Source organism: Mobula birostris, chromosome 13 (assembly GCF_030028105.1).
Source record: "Mobula birostris isolate sMobBir1 chromosome 13, sMobBir1.hap1, whole genome shotgun sequence".
NCBI classification, from domain to species: Eukaryota; Metazoa; Chordata; class Chondrichthyes; order Myliobatiformes; family Myliobatidae; genus Mobula; species Mobula birostris.
The window spans coordinates 47,491,653-47,508,028 of record NC_092382.1 but is presented as its reverse complement, the minus strand read 5'-3'; the positions used below and the strand labels follow the sequence as shown (position 1 = coordinate 47,508,028).

General features: G+C 45.6%; 1 protein-coding gene and 1 non-coding gene across 2 annotated transcripts in view; one reads left to right on the top strand and one right to left on the bottom strand.

Annotated features, from left to right (window-relative positions):
* The window catches only part of LOC140207925 (NACHT, LRR and PYD domains-containing protein 3-like), a 65,555-nt gene extending 51,255 nt beyond the window's left edge, over positions 1 to 14,300 (bottom strand). Inside the window, exon 1 of the mRNA XM_072276463.1 lies at positions 14,220 to 14,300. Coding sequence (XP_072132564.1) covers positions 14,220 to 14,300 — 81 coding nt within the window. The remainder of the gene's footprint in view (positions 1 to 14,219) is intronic.
* On the top strand, positions 11,647 to 11,760 carry trnal-cag (transfer RNA leucine (anticodon CAG)). Its single transcript has 2 exons — positions 11,647 to 11,684; positions 11,726 to 11,760. It is a non-coding gene; the product is annotated as a tRNA-Leu (tRNA).
* Positions 14,301 to 16,376: the final 2,076 nt, after the last annotated feature.

Below are 16,376 nucleotides of genomic sequence, written 5' to 3'. Positions count from 1 at the left end.
GAGCGCTGAACAGGAAATAGACTGAACGGTTGCCGTGGCAAGGGAAAGATACGACTATATAGACGACAGAAGTAAAAACGGGAATGCCCCTCGATATAAGTCAGGCTCTAGGAGGCCATAAGATTCAATTCTCCGTTTGCTCTCCACTCAGTCCTTGCTCCGTCCCCCTTTGCTGTCGGACCTGCTCCACGTACAGGGTCGGAAAAGCTGCAGAAAGTTGCAATCTCAGACAATTTGATCTCGGTCAATTCCAGCTGTAACTGCATCCTGAACATTTCAATGGAAAGGTCACAGTTACTCCTTGTGAGTAGCAATACCTCTAGTCCCACTACCCTGAGCACTGCTGCACCCCAGGACGATGTGCTCAGCGCATTGCTGATGCACAATGCTATCACGGGATTCAGTTGAAACCATGTCATCCATTTTAAGAAATCACAACAGGTGCTGTGGCCTCACCAACAACGGTGCTGAGTCAGCGTACAGAGATGAAGTGGAGTGGAAGTGTGAGAACAGCAACCTAAGCCTGAACATGGAGAAGACCAATGAAATGATTGTGGATATTAGGAAGGTGCAAATAAAGTACCCCCCTCTGCAAATTAATGACTCCTCTGTAGAGAGTTAAGTGCACACATTTCCAAGGAGTTCACGTCATGGACGACCTCACCTGGTGTCTCAACATCACTTCTCTGAACGAGGCAGCGCAGCAGCACCATGAGTGGAATTTTACAGGAGTCCTGGCAAGCTGCATCCACATCTGGTATGGGAATAGCGCAGCGTCAGACATGAGATCCCGACAAAGGACTGTGAGAATAGCGGAGATTATCATACAGTTCGCAGGAGATTTCAAGTCTATATTTTCACCCAGAAGATCTTCAGCGTTTGGAATGCAGTTCCTGAGAGAGTATTATCTGGATGAGCACTTGAATCAACAAGGTGTAGGCGGCTAGGAAACAAGTGTGCAGAATTAGGATTAGTATAGATAGGTACTTGATAGACAGCATGGTCTGGATGGGGCAAAATGTCTGTATGTACTGCACGTTTTTATGACTATAGTTGTTTCCAAGTTCAAAGTCAAAGGCAGACTGGTGGAGATAGCATCATGCCATGGAGATGCTTTTCAGGAGCAGGGACTGGAAATCTGGTCAGGATTGATGGGAAGATAAATGCTGGTAAATACAGAAAGATCCTGAATAAGCACCTGCTGGCTCTGCCAGAAAGCTTAAACTGGTGCGGAAGTTAGTCTTTTATTAGGACAACAGCCCAGTGCCAGAGCAACCATGAAGTGGCCTCAAATGAAGAAAATTGTTGTCCTTGAGTGGCCCAGTCCGGTTTCTGACCTTAATCCAGTGGAACATCTCTGGCACGACCTCACGATTGCTGTCCACCACTGCTCCCCACTAACCCGGCACAGCTTCAGAAATTTTGCAAGGAAGAATAGGCAAACTTTGCTCCATAACCTTCTGGAAAGTTAATACAGCCTTCTCCAAAAAACACTCGTCTCTGCAATAGCTGTGAGAGGTGGTTCAACTAAATAATGAGCAAAGGGGAATGAACACTTTTGAATTTTGAATTTTTAGCTATTTACTCTTTCCAGTTCCCCCTGGTTTTGTCATCTATTGTGAAAAAAAAGCCTGTGATTAGCAAATAAAACTACTGAGTGAAATTGATCAAAATCCCTGGAAGTAATATTCAATTATCTGACCAATTGGTTGGAGGGTGAATACTTATAGAAGGCAATGTAGTTAGATAGATCGATATATAAAGGCGAGAACATGAGCTGTAGAGCCCTTGAAAGTGATTCCATACGTTGTGGAATCAGTTTAGTATTGAGGTGAGTGAGGTTGTCCACGCTGGTTCAGCAGTCTGATGGATGAATGTCCATAAATGTCCTTGTCTGGTAATGTGAGACCTCAGGCTCCTGTACCTCCTGCTCAATGGTCGCAGTGTGAAGGGAGCATGGTCTGGATGTTTTGGGTCCTTGGTGATGAATGCTGCTTTCTTGTGTCTATACACCTAATAAATGTGCTCAATGGCAAGGAGAGTTTTTTTTTCTGGGACTGGGCTGTATCCACCACTTTCTGACAGGCTTCTCTGTTCTTTGCACTGGTGTGGGACTGGGACAGATCGACAGGTGAGTGGCAGCCTAGACATGAAGGACAAGGGCGAAGTCCTCTTGCTCCTGGTGTGTTGTCTTCTTGAATAATGAATTGGAGGGGCCTCAGGAGGTGTCACTACAGCATGTCGTGCTGGTTTCAATCTACACACTAATCACTAGATTAAATGAACACAGAAAACTGCCGACCAGGAAGGTGGAGACAATAATGTGGGATGACCGTAGGGTCAGTGTTAAAATTTTTCGATGATCAGCATGTACTCGGTTGGTCAAAGTGCCTGTTTCTGTGTTGTACGTTCTGTTCTGTGCGGCACCTCTCCCTCCTCTCCTATCTTTGTTGTCTTTCACTCTCACATTCTCCCCATCTCACCCTCAACACATCACTTTATACTAATTTCACTTGATTCAACCTGTGTCGTTTCATAAAATGTTACCTATGTCTATGATGTGAAAACCCTTCTGTTCTCCATCTCTGCATCAGGTGGCAAACAGGAGAACAGAACGGGGCAGAATTAACCAAAAGGGTGATTCTATTGGATCAGGAATGACCACAAAAGCAAGAGTGAATAATTTGTAAAGTTTTGCAAGGAAATTGAATATTCAGCCCCAGAAACTGCATGACATCTCTCTGACCCCTTCTACCTCTCTCGCTCTTTGTTCCACATCACTACCACACTCCAGGAAATTCTCTCATCTTCTCTGTGGGTGAATTTACATCTGTGGCTATCAACATGTGATACCTATGTGAGTGAAGTGAACAGTCCTTTGTTCTCAGTTTCTGTGTTTCTCTTTGCAAACGTGGTGGCAGAACGAAACAGGGTTAAAACTTGTAGTGTTTCTATGCAAACTCCAGTAGCTGAAGAAGTCAGGGTAAGTAATTTAGGGGAATCTGTAAAAAACAGGTCACTTGGAACAAAAGTTCCTCTTTAAGTATACCCAATGACTTCGGCTCCACAACCATCTGTGGAAATTAATTCCAATGAGCACTCTCTGGCTAAAGAAATTCCTCTTCATTCTTATTCAATGTGGAGTCCCTCTATTCTGGGACAGGAACCCTCAGACCTAGACTTCATCACAACAAGAAATATCCTCTCAAGTCCACTCTATCCAGTGCTTTCAAAATCCGATACGTCTCGATGTAAGATACTTCTCATTCTTGTGAACTCCAGTTCGTACCTACTCAGAACCACCAAATGCTCTTCATATGTTAACCCTTTCATTCACAGGGGCATTCCCGTGAACTTCTTCTGGAGTCTCCAATGCCAGCACATTCTTTCACGGGACAGGGTCACAAAACCACTCAAAGGCAGTCTGACAAATGCCTTATAAAGCCTCAGCATTCCATCCTTGCTTTTACATTCTATTCCTCTCAAAATGAGTGTTAAATGAGTCTTTCTCTGGCGGACAAAGCAGGATCTCCCAGTGGCCACACATTTTAATTCCACAACCCATTCCCATTCTGACATGTCTATCCACGGCCTCCTCCACTGTAAAGCTGAAGCCACACTCAGGTTGGAGGAACAACACCTTATATTCCGTCTGAGTAGCCTCCAACCTGATGGCATGAACATTGACTTCTCTAACTTCCGCTAATGCCCCACCTCCCCCTCGTACCCCATCCGTTATTTATTTTTTTACACACATTCTTTCTCTCACTCTCCTTTTTCTCCCTCTGTCCCTCTGACTATACCCCTTACCCATCCTCTGGTCCCCCATCCCGTCTTTCTCCCCAGACCTCCTGTCCCATGATCCTCTCATATCCCCTTTGCCAATAACCTGTCCAGCTCTTGGCTCCATCCCTCCCCCTCCTGTCTTCTCCTATCATTTTGGATCTCCCTCTCCCCCTCCCACTTTCAAATCTCTTACTAACTCTTCCTTCAGTTAGTTCTGACGAAGGGTCTCGGCCTGAGACGTCGACTGTACCTCTTCCTAGAGATGCTGCCTGGCCTGCTGCGTTCACCAGCAACTTTGATGTGTGTTGGTTGAATTTCCAGCATCTGCAGAATTCCTGTTGTTTGCCTCAGTAAGATTAGATTAGATTTGATTATGAGGACACGCAGTGCGCTTTTATTGTCATTTAGTAATGCATGCATTGAGAAGTGATGCAATATTCCTCCGGTGTGGTATCGCAAAAACACAAGGCAGACCAGGACTGAAAAACTAACAAAACCCACATAATTATAACATATCGTTACAACAGTGCAACAATACCACAACTTGATGAAGAACAGACCATGGCACAGTAAAAAAGTTCAAAGTCTCTCCAATGTCCCACATCTCACGCAAACGGGAGAAGGAAGAAAACTCTCCGTGCCATGCCCGACCACAGTCCGACTCTGAGTCGCCCGAAAACTTCGAGCCCCCGATCAGCTCTCCGACACCGAGTACGAGCACCATCTCTATCCGAACGGTTCGATCTCAGCCTCGGTCGCCAGCAGCAGGAAAGGCCGGGGATTTGGGGTCCTTCCCTAGGGAAGATTCTCGATCGCACAGTAACAGTGGTAGCGAACCGATCTGAGGAAATGAAAGCTTCTCCCATTGCCAAGACCACAACCTCAATATTCGTCTCTGGCATTGTTTACTTATTTTGTTTTAATTTAGTAATTGTTATGCCTTGCACAGTTCCGCCATCATAAAACATTTTGCGCAATGCATGTTGGTGCAAAAAGAAACAAATAAATGGCCGGCTGGTGGCGCAATGACATCAGCACTGGACTCTGGAGCGATGGTTCCCGAGTTCAAACCCAGTCGGGCCGCTCCCGGGCACGCTTTCCATCCGTGCCGGGTTGACTGTCTAGCTCACAACTTGGCATCGTTAAAAAAGAAACACTGTCCTGTGAAAAGGGAATGTGGGAGGCCACTAACAAAATCGTTCCTCCAAGAGAACCACTTGAAAAAGTGGTCGCCGAGGCTCCGGCAGAATATGGCACACACAGAAAAAAAAAATCTGTTTCCCAGCTCCAAATCTCACCATGGCCGTGTTTCCAATTGTTGCTCAATATTGTCCTGTGTTTTTTCACTAGATATGTTGTCTTTGGGTCTGACACAGAGAGTCCTTTGTTCACTCGCTGTCAGCTTCCTCTCACAAACACAACATCAGTATGGGGCACCAGCGATGGCTGGAATCTGGAGCAGCATACAAGGTGGTGGATGCATTCAACAGTTCAGGCAGCATCTGCAGAGGGAAATGAACAATCAAAATATCTATGATCAATTACTTCCTCAGAGTTAATCCAGCCCCAAATTGTGTCCATGCCCTCACAGCGTACATAGGATTGTAATGGACAGAGAGTGAGAGGCAGACTGCAGGATTGATCCTTCCACACCACCACAGTGTCAGATATGCGCTTCCTAGAGGAAGGTGGGATTAGATCAGACTGGCAACGTGGTAGTTACAGATATCCTGGTTCAAATAGACTCTTCCGCTGCTGTACTGCTTTGTGCTTGAGTGGCGTTAGTGTTTTGTATATAGAATGCATTACACTGACACCACAAACAAGAGAAAGCTTGCAGAGACTGGAAATTAGAGCAATACGCACAAAATGCTGGAGGAACTCAGCAGGCTAGGCAGCACCGAAGGAAAAAAGCACTGTCAAAATGCTTTAGCAGGACTGGCGAAAAACAAGCCGAAGGACAGATTTGAAAGGTGGGTAAGTGGAGAAAGAAACACAAGGCGATCGGTGAAACCTGGAGGGGGAGGGATGAAGCAAACAGCTGGGAAGTTGATTGGTGAAAGAGACAGAAAGCCATAGAAGAGAAAAAGGGAGCTCTGGGGAGGAGCACCAGAAGGAGGTGATGCGCGGGGAAGGGGATAACGGGAGAGAGGAAAAGGGGGATGTAAAATGGTTAAAGGGGAGTTACTGGAAGTTTCAGAAATCGATGTTTCGATGTTCATGCCATCAGGTTGGAAGGCACACAAACGGAATATAGTTTTTTTTTCCTCCAGCCGAACTGTGACCTTTTTACGACAGTGGAGAGTGACGTGGGTGGACATATCCTAATGGGAATGAGAAGTGGAATTAAAATGGATCGCACTGGGAGATCCTGCTTCTTCTGGCAGACGGAGTGTAGATGCTTGGAGAAGCGGTTTTCCAATCTACGTCGGGTCTCTTTGATATACAGGAGACCACAGTGAGAGCGCTGAACACAGTATATGACCCCAACAGTCTTACAGGTGAGGTGTCGTTTCACCTGGGAGGACTGTTTGAGGCCTTGAATGATAGTAAGGGAGAGGTGAAGGGGCATGTTTAGTACTTGATCTGCTTACAAGGATAAGTGCCAGGAGGGAGATCAGTGGGAAGGGAGGAATAGACAAGGGAGTCGTGTATGGAGTGATTCTTGGTTAAATGGAGAGTCAGGAGAGCGGGCACCGAGGGAAAGGAAAGGAGGGATGAGGAGTTGAGATTGAATAAACAGAGAGAGAAGTGAGTGGAAGGTGAGAAAAAGGGTGTGCCTCATTCTATGATGCTGGGAGAGCAGTTGTCAATGGTAACCATCACAAAATGGCCGCCAGTCAGGGTGAGATGGGCGGGGATAGAAGAGGAGAGCGAGGGAACAGAGAGCAGAGTATTTCAGGAGTAACAGGATGCCGAGGATGGAACAGGGCCACTCGTAACAAGGGAGCTGGAACACTGAGGGGTACCCATGGGGAGGAAGGTAGCTACGGGAAGAGCTTGGCACTGTTACCACCCCCTCCCATATCCACAATACACCTTGATCTTTCTCCCTCCCCTCCTCAGGTCTCCTGGTACGACCTCTTTCAGGCTGTCCCGTAGATTGGGGAACGTGTCGTCACTGAGTCCCGTTAAAGGCCGTAGTGGGCGCGGGCTTGCTGGAGAAGATGGAGTCGAGGTCTGTCGGTGCAGGCTGGTGAGCAGGGGACCGGGTGAGTGTGAGGGATCAGACTGAAGGGGGATGGGAGAAAGAAATGGTGCGGAGAGGAGACGAGATGAGTAAAAACATCATCGCCTCTGCGTCGTCCATTACCCACTTCCCCACTCTCTCTCTCTTTCACTCCCCTCTTGCCCCTCTGTCCCCTTTTCCCTCTCTATCTCTTCCCTCATCCTGTCCCCCAGCCCCTCTCACCACCCTTTATTTCGTTTCTCCCGCTGTCCCCATCTCTCTTTCTTTACCCCTCCCGCGCTCTTTCTCCTACCCTCTTTTACTCTCTTCGCCCCCAGTCTCTCGACCCTCCCGCAGGTCAGCTCGCCCCGTCTCTATATCCCCAGTCAGATCCCAAATCTCTCCCTCATCCCGGCTGATCTCTCATCTACGATTTCTCTCCCTCTCCTCCTCGTCTGTCTCCCAACTTGGTCTCTCCCTGTCTGTCACTGGCTTTTCTCCCCGTCTCACTCTCCTCCCTCCCCAGTCGTTCTCTCTCCGCCCTCCTAGATTCTCTGTCACTCAGATTCCCTCTCTCCATCAGTCTCTTTCAAAGTTAAAAGCAAATTTATTATGAAAGTACATCTATGTCACCAGATTCAGTTCAGAAACATAGGAAGCCTACAGCAAAATAGAGGCCCTTCGACCCACAAAGCTGTGCCGAACATGTCGTTTTCTTGTAGGCATACACGACAAATACGGGAAGAGACAGAAAAAAAATAGAAAGCAAACCCCAGGGAGGGAGTGAGAGAGTAAGTCCGAGAGAACAATGTGTAAAACCGAGAGAGGGAGAGATAGAGTGAGAAAGACACAGAGCAGTCAAGTGAATGAGAGAGAGAGAGAGAGAGAGAGAGAGAGAGAGAGAGAGAGAGAGAGAGAGAGAGAGAGAGAGAGAGACTTGCACCACAGCTCGGGAACAGGAGGAACTGGCGAACGGAGCGAGAATGGGAAACCTCAGACAACTCCCCTTGTGCTACCTTGGTCACTGTGTTTGGGTCAGAGAGAATAGAACTTCCCAATTCGCCGTCAGAGTGCATGTAGCTCCCTCATCATCTTCTCTCATCTGTCCACACGTCTCACCTCCTCCATTCCCCCAACCTCCTCATCCGTCACGATCTTCACACAGCAGTATGTCAGTAAATCTCCAGAAAAGCACAATACTAACCACCATTGGAATAGTCGGAAAGTTCTGAGCAATTCAGAAATGAGTGTGCCCGTACCTCTGATTTTATCAGCTTCAGCCGAGAAAAACAAAATAATACGTGTTGACGTGTATAAAACATATGTCGCATAATATCTTGGTCTGAAACCGATCTGGAAAATTTAAAAAGGAAAATAAGGACTGAAATGACGAATTTTAGAAAACACCATGTACACTCAAACCCACCGACATTAACTCCAACGAGGAAAGAAGGATGAACAGAATAAGACATAAATACTTTACAGAACAGTTAGATAAAACTTCTAAGGATATATTTTCATTAAGGGAAACATGATTAACCACTCCAACGAACATATACTATTCTGATAAGAAGTACACGAAACTGAAATAAATGAAAGCACAAGGATGGAAAATGAAGGAAGTATCACGACAGAAGAAACTGTTAACCAATGGAAGAGCATGAACTCCAGACCCGGCAACATCCTTGTAAATCTCCTCAAAAATGTATCATACCACTTCAGCGTGACATCCCATCTCCTGAACTTAACTCCTTGATATATGAAGGCCAATGAAAGTAGAGCTTTCTTTATGGCCCTATCTACCTGTGACGCCACTTTCAACAAAGTATGGACCTGTATTCCCAGCTCCTTTTGTTCTATCGCACTCCTCAGTGCCCTACCGTTCATCCTCCCTTGGTTAGTTCTACTGAAGAGAAACACCTCATATTTGTCTGTATTAAATTCCTTCAGCCATTTTTCTGGCTGCTGCGGATGCCGCTGTAAGTCATTATAGCCTTCCTCGCTGTCCACTACCCCTCCAATCATGTTGTCGTCTGCAAATTTCCAGTAAACCACATTATCATTCAGATGGTTGAAATAGACAAGAAACAAAAACGTACCCAGCACTGATCCCTACCGCACTGTCGGAGTCACAGGCCTCCAGTCAGAGATGTAACACTCTACCTCCACTGTCTGGATTCTCACTCACTGACTACAAAGCCAATGTCTTATCCTGTTTACTACGTCATCGTGAATGCCGAGCGACTGAACCTTCGTGACCAACCTCCTATGAGGGAACTTATCATCTCGTTACTTACACAGACATAATCACGTGGCAAACATAGAACAATAGAACCATAGAACACCACAGCACATAAGAGAAGCCATTCGGCCCTTCTAGTCTGTGCAGAAACTTTATTCTGCTAGTCGCATTGACTTGCACCCTGTCCATAACTCTCCAGACCTCTCCCGTCCATGTATCTATCCAATTTATTCTTTAAACTTAAGAGTGATCCCGCATTTACCACGTCAGATGGCAGCTCGTTCCACACCCCACCACTCTGAGTCAAGAAGTTCCCCACGAAGTAGTTTCCCCTCATGTTCCCCTTAAACATTTCCTCTTTCAGCCTAACCCATGACTTCTCGTATTTTTCTCTCCTAATCTAATTGGAAAGAGCGTATTCGCATTTACCCTGTCTATACAGCTCATAATTTTGTAAACCTCTATCAAATCTCCCCTCATTCCTCTATACTCCAAGAAATAAAGTTCTAACCTGTTCAATCATTCCCTGTAGCTCAATTCCTGAAGTCCCGGAAACATCCTAGTAAATTTTCTCTGCACTCTTTCAATCTTACTGATATTCTTCCTATAGTTAGGTGACCAGAACTACACACAATACTCCAAATTTGGCCTCACCAATGTCCTATACAACCTCACCATAACTTCCCAATTCCTATACTCAATACCTTGATTTGTGAATGTAGGATGCCAGAAGTTTCTCTACAACCCTGTCTACTAGTGACGCCACTTTCAGGGAATTATGTATCTGAACTTCCAGATCCCTTTGCTCCTCCGCACTGCTCAGTGCTCTACCATTTACGTCCTACCTTCATTTGTCCTTCCAAAATGTAACACCTCATACTTGTCTGCATTAAATTCCATCTGCCATTTTCTGGCCCATTTTTTACAGTTGGTCCAGATCCCTCTGCAAACTTTGAAAACCTTCCTCGCTGTCCACAAATCCTCCAATCGTAGTGTCATCAGAAAACTTGCTGATCCAATTTATCACATTATCATCTAGATCATTGATATAAACAACAGACAACAATGGTCCCAGCACAGATCCCCAAGGCACACGACAAGTCACAGGCCTCCAGTCTGAGAAGCAATCATCCACTACTACTCTCTGTCTTCTCCCACACAGCCAATTTCGAATCCAGTTTACATTCTTTCCATGGATGCCTAGTTTCTGAACCTTCTGATCTAACCTCCCACGTGGGATCTTGCCAAAGGCCTTACTAAAGTCCATGTAGACAACATGCACAGCCTTTCCTTCGTCTACTTTCTTGGTAACCTCCTTGAAAAACTCTACAAGATTCGTCAAACACAATCTACCACGCACAAAGCCATGCTAACTGTCCTTAATCAGCCCTTGGCTATCCAAATACTTCTATATCCGAACTCTCAGAACACCTTCCAGTAATTTACCTACTACTGATGTCAGGCTCACCGCCTTGTAATTACCTGGTTTACTTCTGGAGCCTTTTTTTGTTCAACGGAACAACATGAGCTTTCTCGCTGTCCACTACCCCTCCAATCATGTTGTCATCTGCAAATATCCAGTAAACCACATTATCATTCAGATGGTTGATATAGACAAGAAACAAAAAACGTACCCAGCACTGATCCCTGCGGCACTGTAGGAGTCACAGGCCTCCAGTCAGAGATGGAACAACGTACAATCTACAATCCACCGGCACCATCCTCGTGGCTAAGGACATCTTACATATTTCTGCCACGGCCCCTGCAATTTCTACTCCAACCTCTCACAATGCCCGAGGAGATATCCTGTCAGGCCCGGGGGATTTATCTAACTTTATTCGTTGTAAGGAAGCAAGCACCTCCTCCTCTTTAATCGCTATATGTTCATTGACACTGCTGCTTGTTTCCCTTCCTTCCATTTATGCTATGCCAGTTTCCTCAGTAAATACCAATGCAAAAAAAACTGTTTAGGATCTCCCTCATCCCGTGAGGATCCACACATAGACAACCACTTTGTAATGGTGATGAGAACGCTTGGGAGACTCGGTGTCTTCACACGTAGGAAATTTCACCTCCTGTGTTCAAGTTTCTGTTGACTTGGACATGATCACCTCTCATCCAGGAGTGTCAGATTGAGTCCTACCATAAACGTCTATTTCCTCACTTCCCTACGTGTGAAGACACCGAGTCTCCCAAGCGTTCTCATCACCATTACAACCTCCTTCCCAAATTTCTGCTTATACGTGTCTAACGAGTTTCGATCTGTAATTTTAACACTGCTTCTCTTTCCACAGGTGCTGCCTAACCTGAGAAAACTGTAACAAGCTCGTTTTCATTTCCGATTCCCAGAGTATGTTTGTGTGTATATAACTTTGTTCTCAAATCAGGCATTCAATCTGTTCTCAAACACAACCATTTGTATTGGATGTGTAGTGGCTGACGTAAAGTTATCAGGGTGGCCGAGCGGTCTAAGGCGCCAGACTCAGGGAATGAAAGTCCTTCTTACAAGCACGAGTGTTCTGGTCTCCATCTGGGGGCGTGGGTTCGAATCCCACTCCTGACATCTTTTGTCATTAAACATTCAATCGAGAGGATGTTATTACTGCGAAGAAAACGTGGGTTGTTTGTGTGAATTAGAAAAACGGTAGAAAGAAAAGATTGTGATTTCGTCACGGCACATCACAACACAACAGATCATCGTACATCCAATCCTGGGTGCCGGATTTCTTCAGAAAGAATTCCCTAGTGGAGGATCTCGGACCGAAATGTCGACTGTTTACTCTTCTCCGTAGATGCTGCCTGGCCTTTTGAGACCTTCCAGACAGACTCAGCTAATAATATATAAAAGCGTTTAAAGTGAAATCATTGGTTGTCGGAAATGTGAGCCACGTGATTGTAAGTTATCACCTTTTGATCAAAAGCCTGATGTTTGATGGATAGTGACTGTTCTTGAACCTGGTGGAGCGAGTGAGTCCTCAGGCTCGTGTGCCTTCTACCTTCTACCTGACGGCAGCAGCGACAATAGAGCAGGGCCGGTGGGTGAGGATCTCTGTTGATGGATGCTGCTTTCCGATGACACCGGTTTATGTAGATTAGCTTAATGTTTGGCAGAGCTTTACCCGTGATGGACTGGGCCGAATCCACTAACTTGTTTTTAAGATTTTTCTTCAAAGGCCTTCCTGTTGCCGTATCAGGTCGTGATGCAGGCAGACAATATACTCTCCACTACACATTTATAGAAGATCGTCTAGCTTTTTAATGTCACGCCGACTCTCCGCAGTCTCCTAAGAAAGTAGAGGAAATTGTATTGCCAACCCATTTAAAGTTACTTCCGCTCTCCACCTCTGATCCTTCGATGAGAACTGGTTCATGGACCTTTATTTTTCCCTCTAGTGAAGAGCACAATCACTTCCCTGGTCTTGCCCACATTGAGTGACGGGGTATTGTCGCATATTCTTGAAAATTATCCCCTCTTAGTTGAAATGTATGCCCGATGGTATAAGCCATGTCGACCGTGGGATGCAGATAATCTCTCTGTGCTCTACTTTATTTATGCCTCTCGTAGTCTCAGAAACATCTATCAGATTCCCGCTCGCCCTCCGCTACTTCAGAGAAAATAACACAAGTTTGACCAAAGTCTCATTATCGCACAAATTGTCTAATTCAGGTAGCATCTTGGTAAACCCTTTCTGCCCTCTCGAAAGCCTTGTCACTCTTTCTATGACAGATAGCCTGAACTGTATGCACTACATGTTCCAGTGCTGACCTGCCGTATGTTTTAATTTCGCACATGCTTGGCAACCTGAGGAAATGCAACATGTCTATTTTCATTTCAAATCCCAGAATATACTGTGTGTTTGTATGCATACTCTCTCACCAAAACAGTCATACAGACTCTTCTGAAATACAGCTGTTTATGTTCGATGTGAAGAGATTACTGCAGGGTTGTCAGGGTATCCGAGTGGTCTAAGGCCCCAGACTTAAGGCGAGAACATCGCTTCCTCGTAAACGTGAGTGCTCTGGTCGCCACCTAGAATGGTGGGATCGAACCCCACTCCTGACAACAACTGTGCTTTACAAATGCACAATTCAATCACTATAATGTTATTGCAGTCATCAAAGCACGGTCCGTTTGGTAGAAATATAAAGATTTTGTTTTCGTCACAGCAGAGAGCAGTACAACGGGTCACATGACCTCGGATTCAAGCTGCGGAGTTTGAAGAGAAAGAGGCCGCGGTGAAAAGTGTCTGTGGTCTGTGTCACCTTCCCAGCCGTGGCTGTTGGTTGGACTGAAAGACATCGGTGCCATTCAGGCACGTTGTTGGTCTCTATATTGAAACGGCAGTTTACATCGTCGTTCTTAGGCGTACATCTGCCGCGGAGCTCAGATCGTGCGTTTAACAACAATCTGAATGTGGGAATACCGCATTGATCATTCCGGACTGGATGATGTTCACCTTCTGTGGTTTAACAGGCTACTCTTCCTTATTTTTCAAAGCACATGTTTTAAGACGTACAGTACAGAAAATAGCCTCCGGCCCAACTAGTTCAAGGTTCAAAGTAGAAAGTAAATTTGTCATCACAGCGTATATATGCATATATCACCATGTACAACAATGCGGTTCACCTTCTCACGGGCATCCAGGAAACACAATAAAATCCATGCAGGACCACAATAACACAGCGGTCAAAAATCAATATGTATAACAGAACATACAGTGCAACGTAAACGAAATGATAGTGACCATAGCAATATTAATTGTTATATTATGTATTATTCCAGGGCGACGAATCCCGCTATAGTTTTTTTTTTGAGATTTAATCCCTCTCTCAGAGACAACTTGACACAGGATTGAAAATGGTCGATGCGAAATTGTTCACACCTCTATCAGTGAAGCTGAAATATTCTCCCCAGTTGCAACAGAAAACACCGCTCACTTCCCTGATCTAGAGAACTCTGTGTTCTTTCTGCCACTGCGTTGTCCGTTGTCCTGATCTGTCTAAGTTTAGGAGCCTCTCTACTTCTTCCAGTTGTCCCGTCGCGTAGTCGGCAGTCTGGATTAAAACACATTTGCCCACCGTCTGGTCAAACTGCCGTTCCATGATCGTAACTTTCCTACTATTTACGGTCATTAAAAGCCTTAAACAACAAATCATCTGGGCTCTTCTTCAGACACCACTTTGTCCTCGCCCGTCCGGTTGTGGCTTGTCCTGTTTATCCAGACTGTGAATTTTATGCTCAACTTCCTGTCGAACAGTGACCCCGGGAAAGATACGGAGGACGTAGCCAATCTCTAGTATTAAGATTTGGAGTGGTTGGGGACCGGTGTGTGAGGCTTTCACAAGAAAAGCGCAAAGTGGGAGAATGAGTGGTAGAGGCGTGGTGCTAGGCAAACAAATTCCCTCATTACAGGCCTGACCGAGAATGCACGCAACTCCACCGTCAGATATGTTTCTCATGTAAAAGAACGATATCCCGATTTGTTTGCTTCGTGATGTCCCAATCGAGTGTTTCCCGGCCTAACCCCCTTCTCATTCTGTATCCGCAGATAAATACTACTATTTACATCCCAGCAACAGGTTCCCGATGCACTCCCAGTTTCAAACCCGACCTCGGCGATTAAAAATTCGCAAATATTTTGGCAAAATAAACAAAAACACGGGCATATTCCATCTCATTACTTTGACGGAATGATCTCTTTGCCTCGTTTCTCTCTTTTCTTTCGTCTCATTCTGAATCTTTCCCTTCCCACCGGTGAATTTTCTCCAACCGTCAACCAACTGTACTTCCCCCCACCCCGCACCCACCAACCTCTCTTTCTCAGCCTGGGCTGCCTCCCACCCAGAATCTGTCTGACATGTAGTCAGCGGGATTCTCCTTCATCGTCACCTTCAGACATTCTGTCCTCTTCTCGCTCTGTGCTGCGATCCCAGTGCGGTAAGTACAACGGCTGAACTTCACGGCAAACCATCGGCAGCACCTTCCTGCACAGCGGCCTGTCAACATTCCACGCTGTCGCTTAATTCCACCTGTCACACTTGGGATCACTTTACTATTTACCCGCCAAAGAATGGACCATGAGTAGTGTGTGTTCTTTGAGTGGTGTAAAAAACCTGTGAAGGCGTCCGTGATTTCGATGCGAACGAGCTGTGCTGATGGTGACAGAGTTGGCTCACTAGGTTTTGTGTGGGAGGATTCAGATCAGTATAATAGACTGTTGGGGAGACGTGTGGTTGTTAGGAGCTCGTGGAAGAAGTGTTTTTTTACATGAGAGAGCGTAGTGATGGCGAATAGTCAGTGGTGCAACCTGTGGATAGACGTGTTTCAATGGGTGCCACCAGTGCGGAAGGCACTAGGTGATTGGAAGTGGCTAATGGAGGAGTGGTGGTGTCTCCGGAGGCAATCTGTTGTCGAAGGTGGTGTCAGTCTATATGTCCATTCCGAGACACACATAGACAGTTGGAGAGTGTTGTGCAAGAGGCGTGTTTAACCAGACGCCAGCTATAAGATTTTCTCTGAGTGAATTTCGTAAGGGGAGGATATCAGTGATTCATTTCTAAGTCTGGAGCGTAGCGTGACATTGTTATAGTGCAGTTGGTTACAGATTTTGAAATAAAAGTGATTTTATTTGATATTGAAACAACATATGTTATGGAAGGAAGGAATGTTGATTAAATTATGGATTTTACGAGTTATATAACCATATAACCATATAAAAACTACAGCACGGAAACAAGCCATCTCGGCCCTTCTAGTCCGTGTCGAGCTCTTACTCTCACCTAGTCCCACAGACCTGCACTCAGCCCATAACCCTCCATTCCTTTCCTGTCCATATATCTATTCACTTTATCTTTAAACGACAACATCGAACATGCCTCAACCACTTCTGCTGGAAGTTCGTTCCACACAGCCACCACTCTCTGAGTAAAGAAGTTGCCCCTCGTGTTACCCCTAAACGTTTGCCCATTTAACTCTGAACGCATGCCCTCTTGTTTGAATCTCCCCCGCGCTCAATGGAAAAAACCTATACACGTCAACTCTATCTATCCCTCTCATAATCTTAAATACCTCTATCAAGCCCCACTCAACCTTCTACGTTCCAATGAATAAAGACCCAACTTGTTCAACTTTTCTGTGTAATTTAGGTGATGAAACCCAGGTAACATTCTAGTAAACCT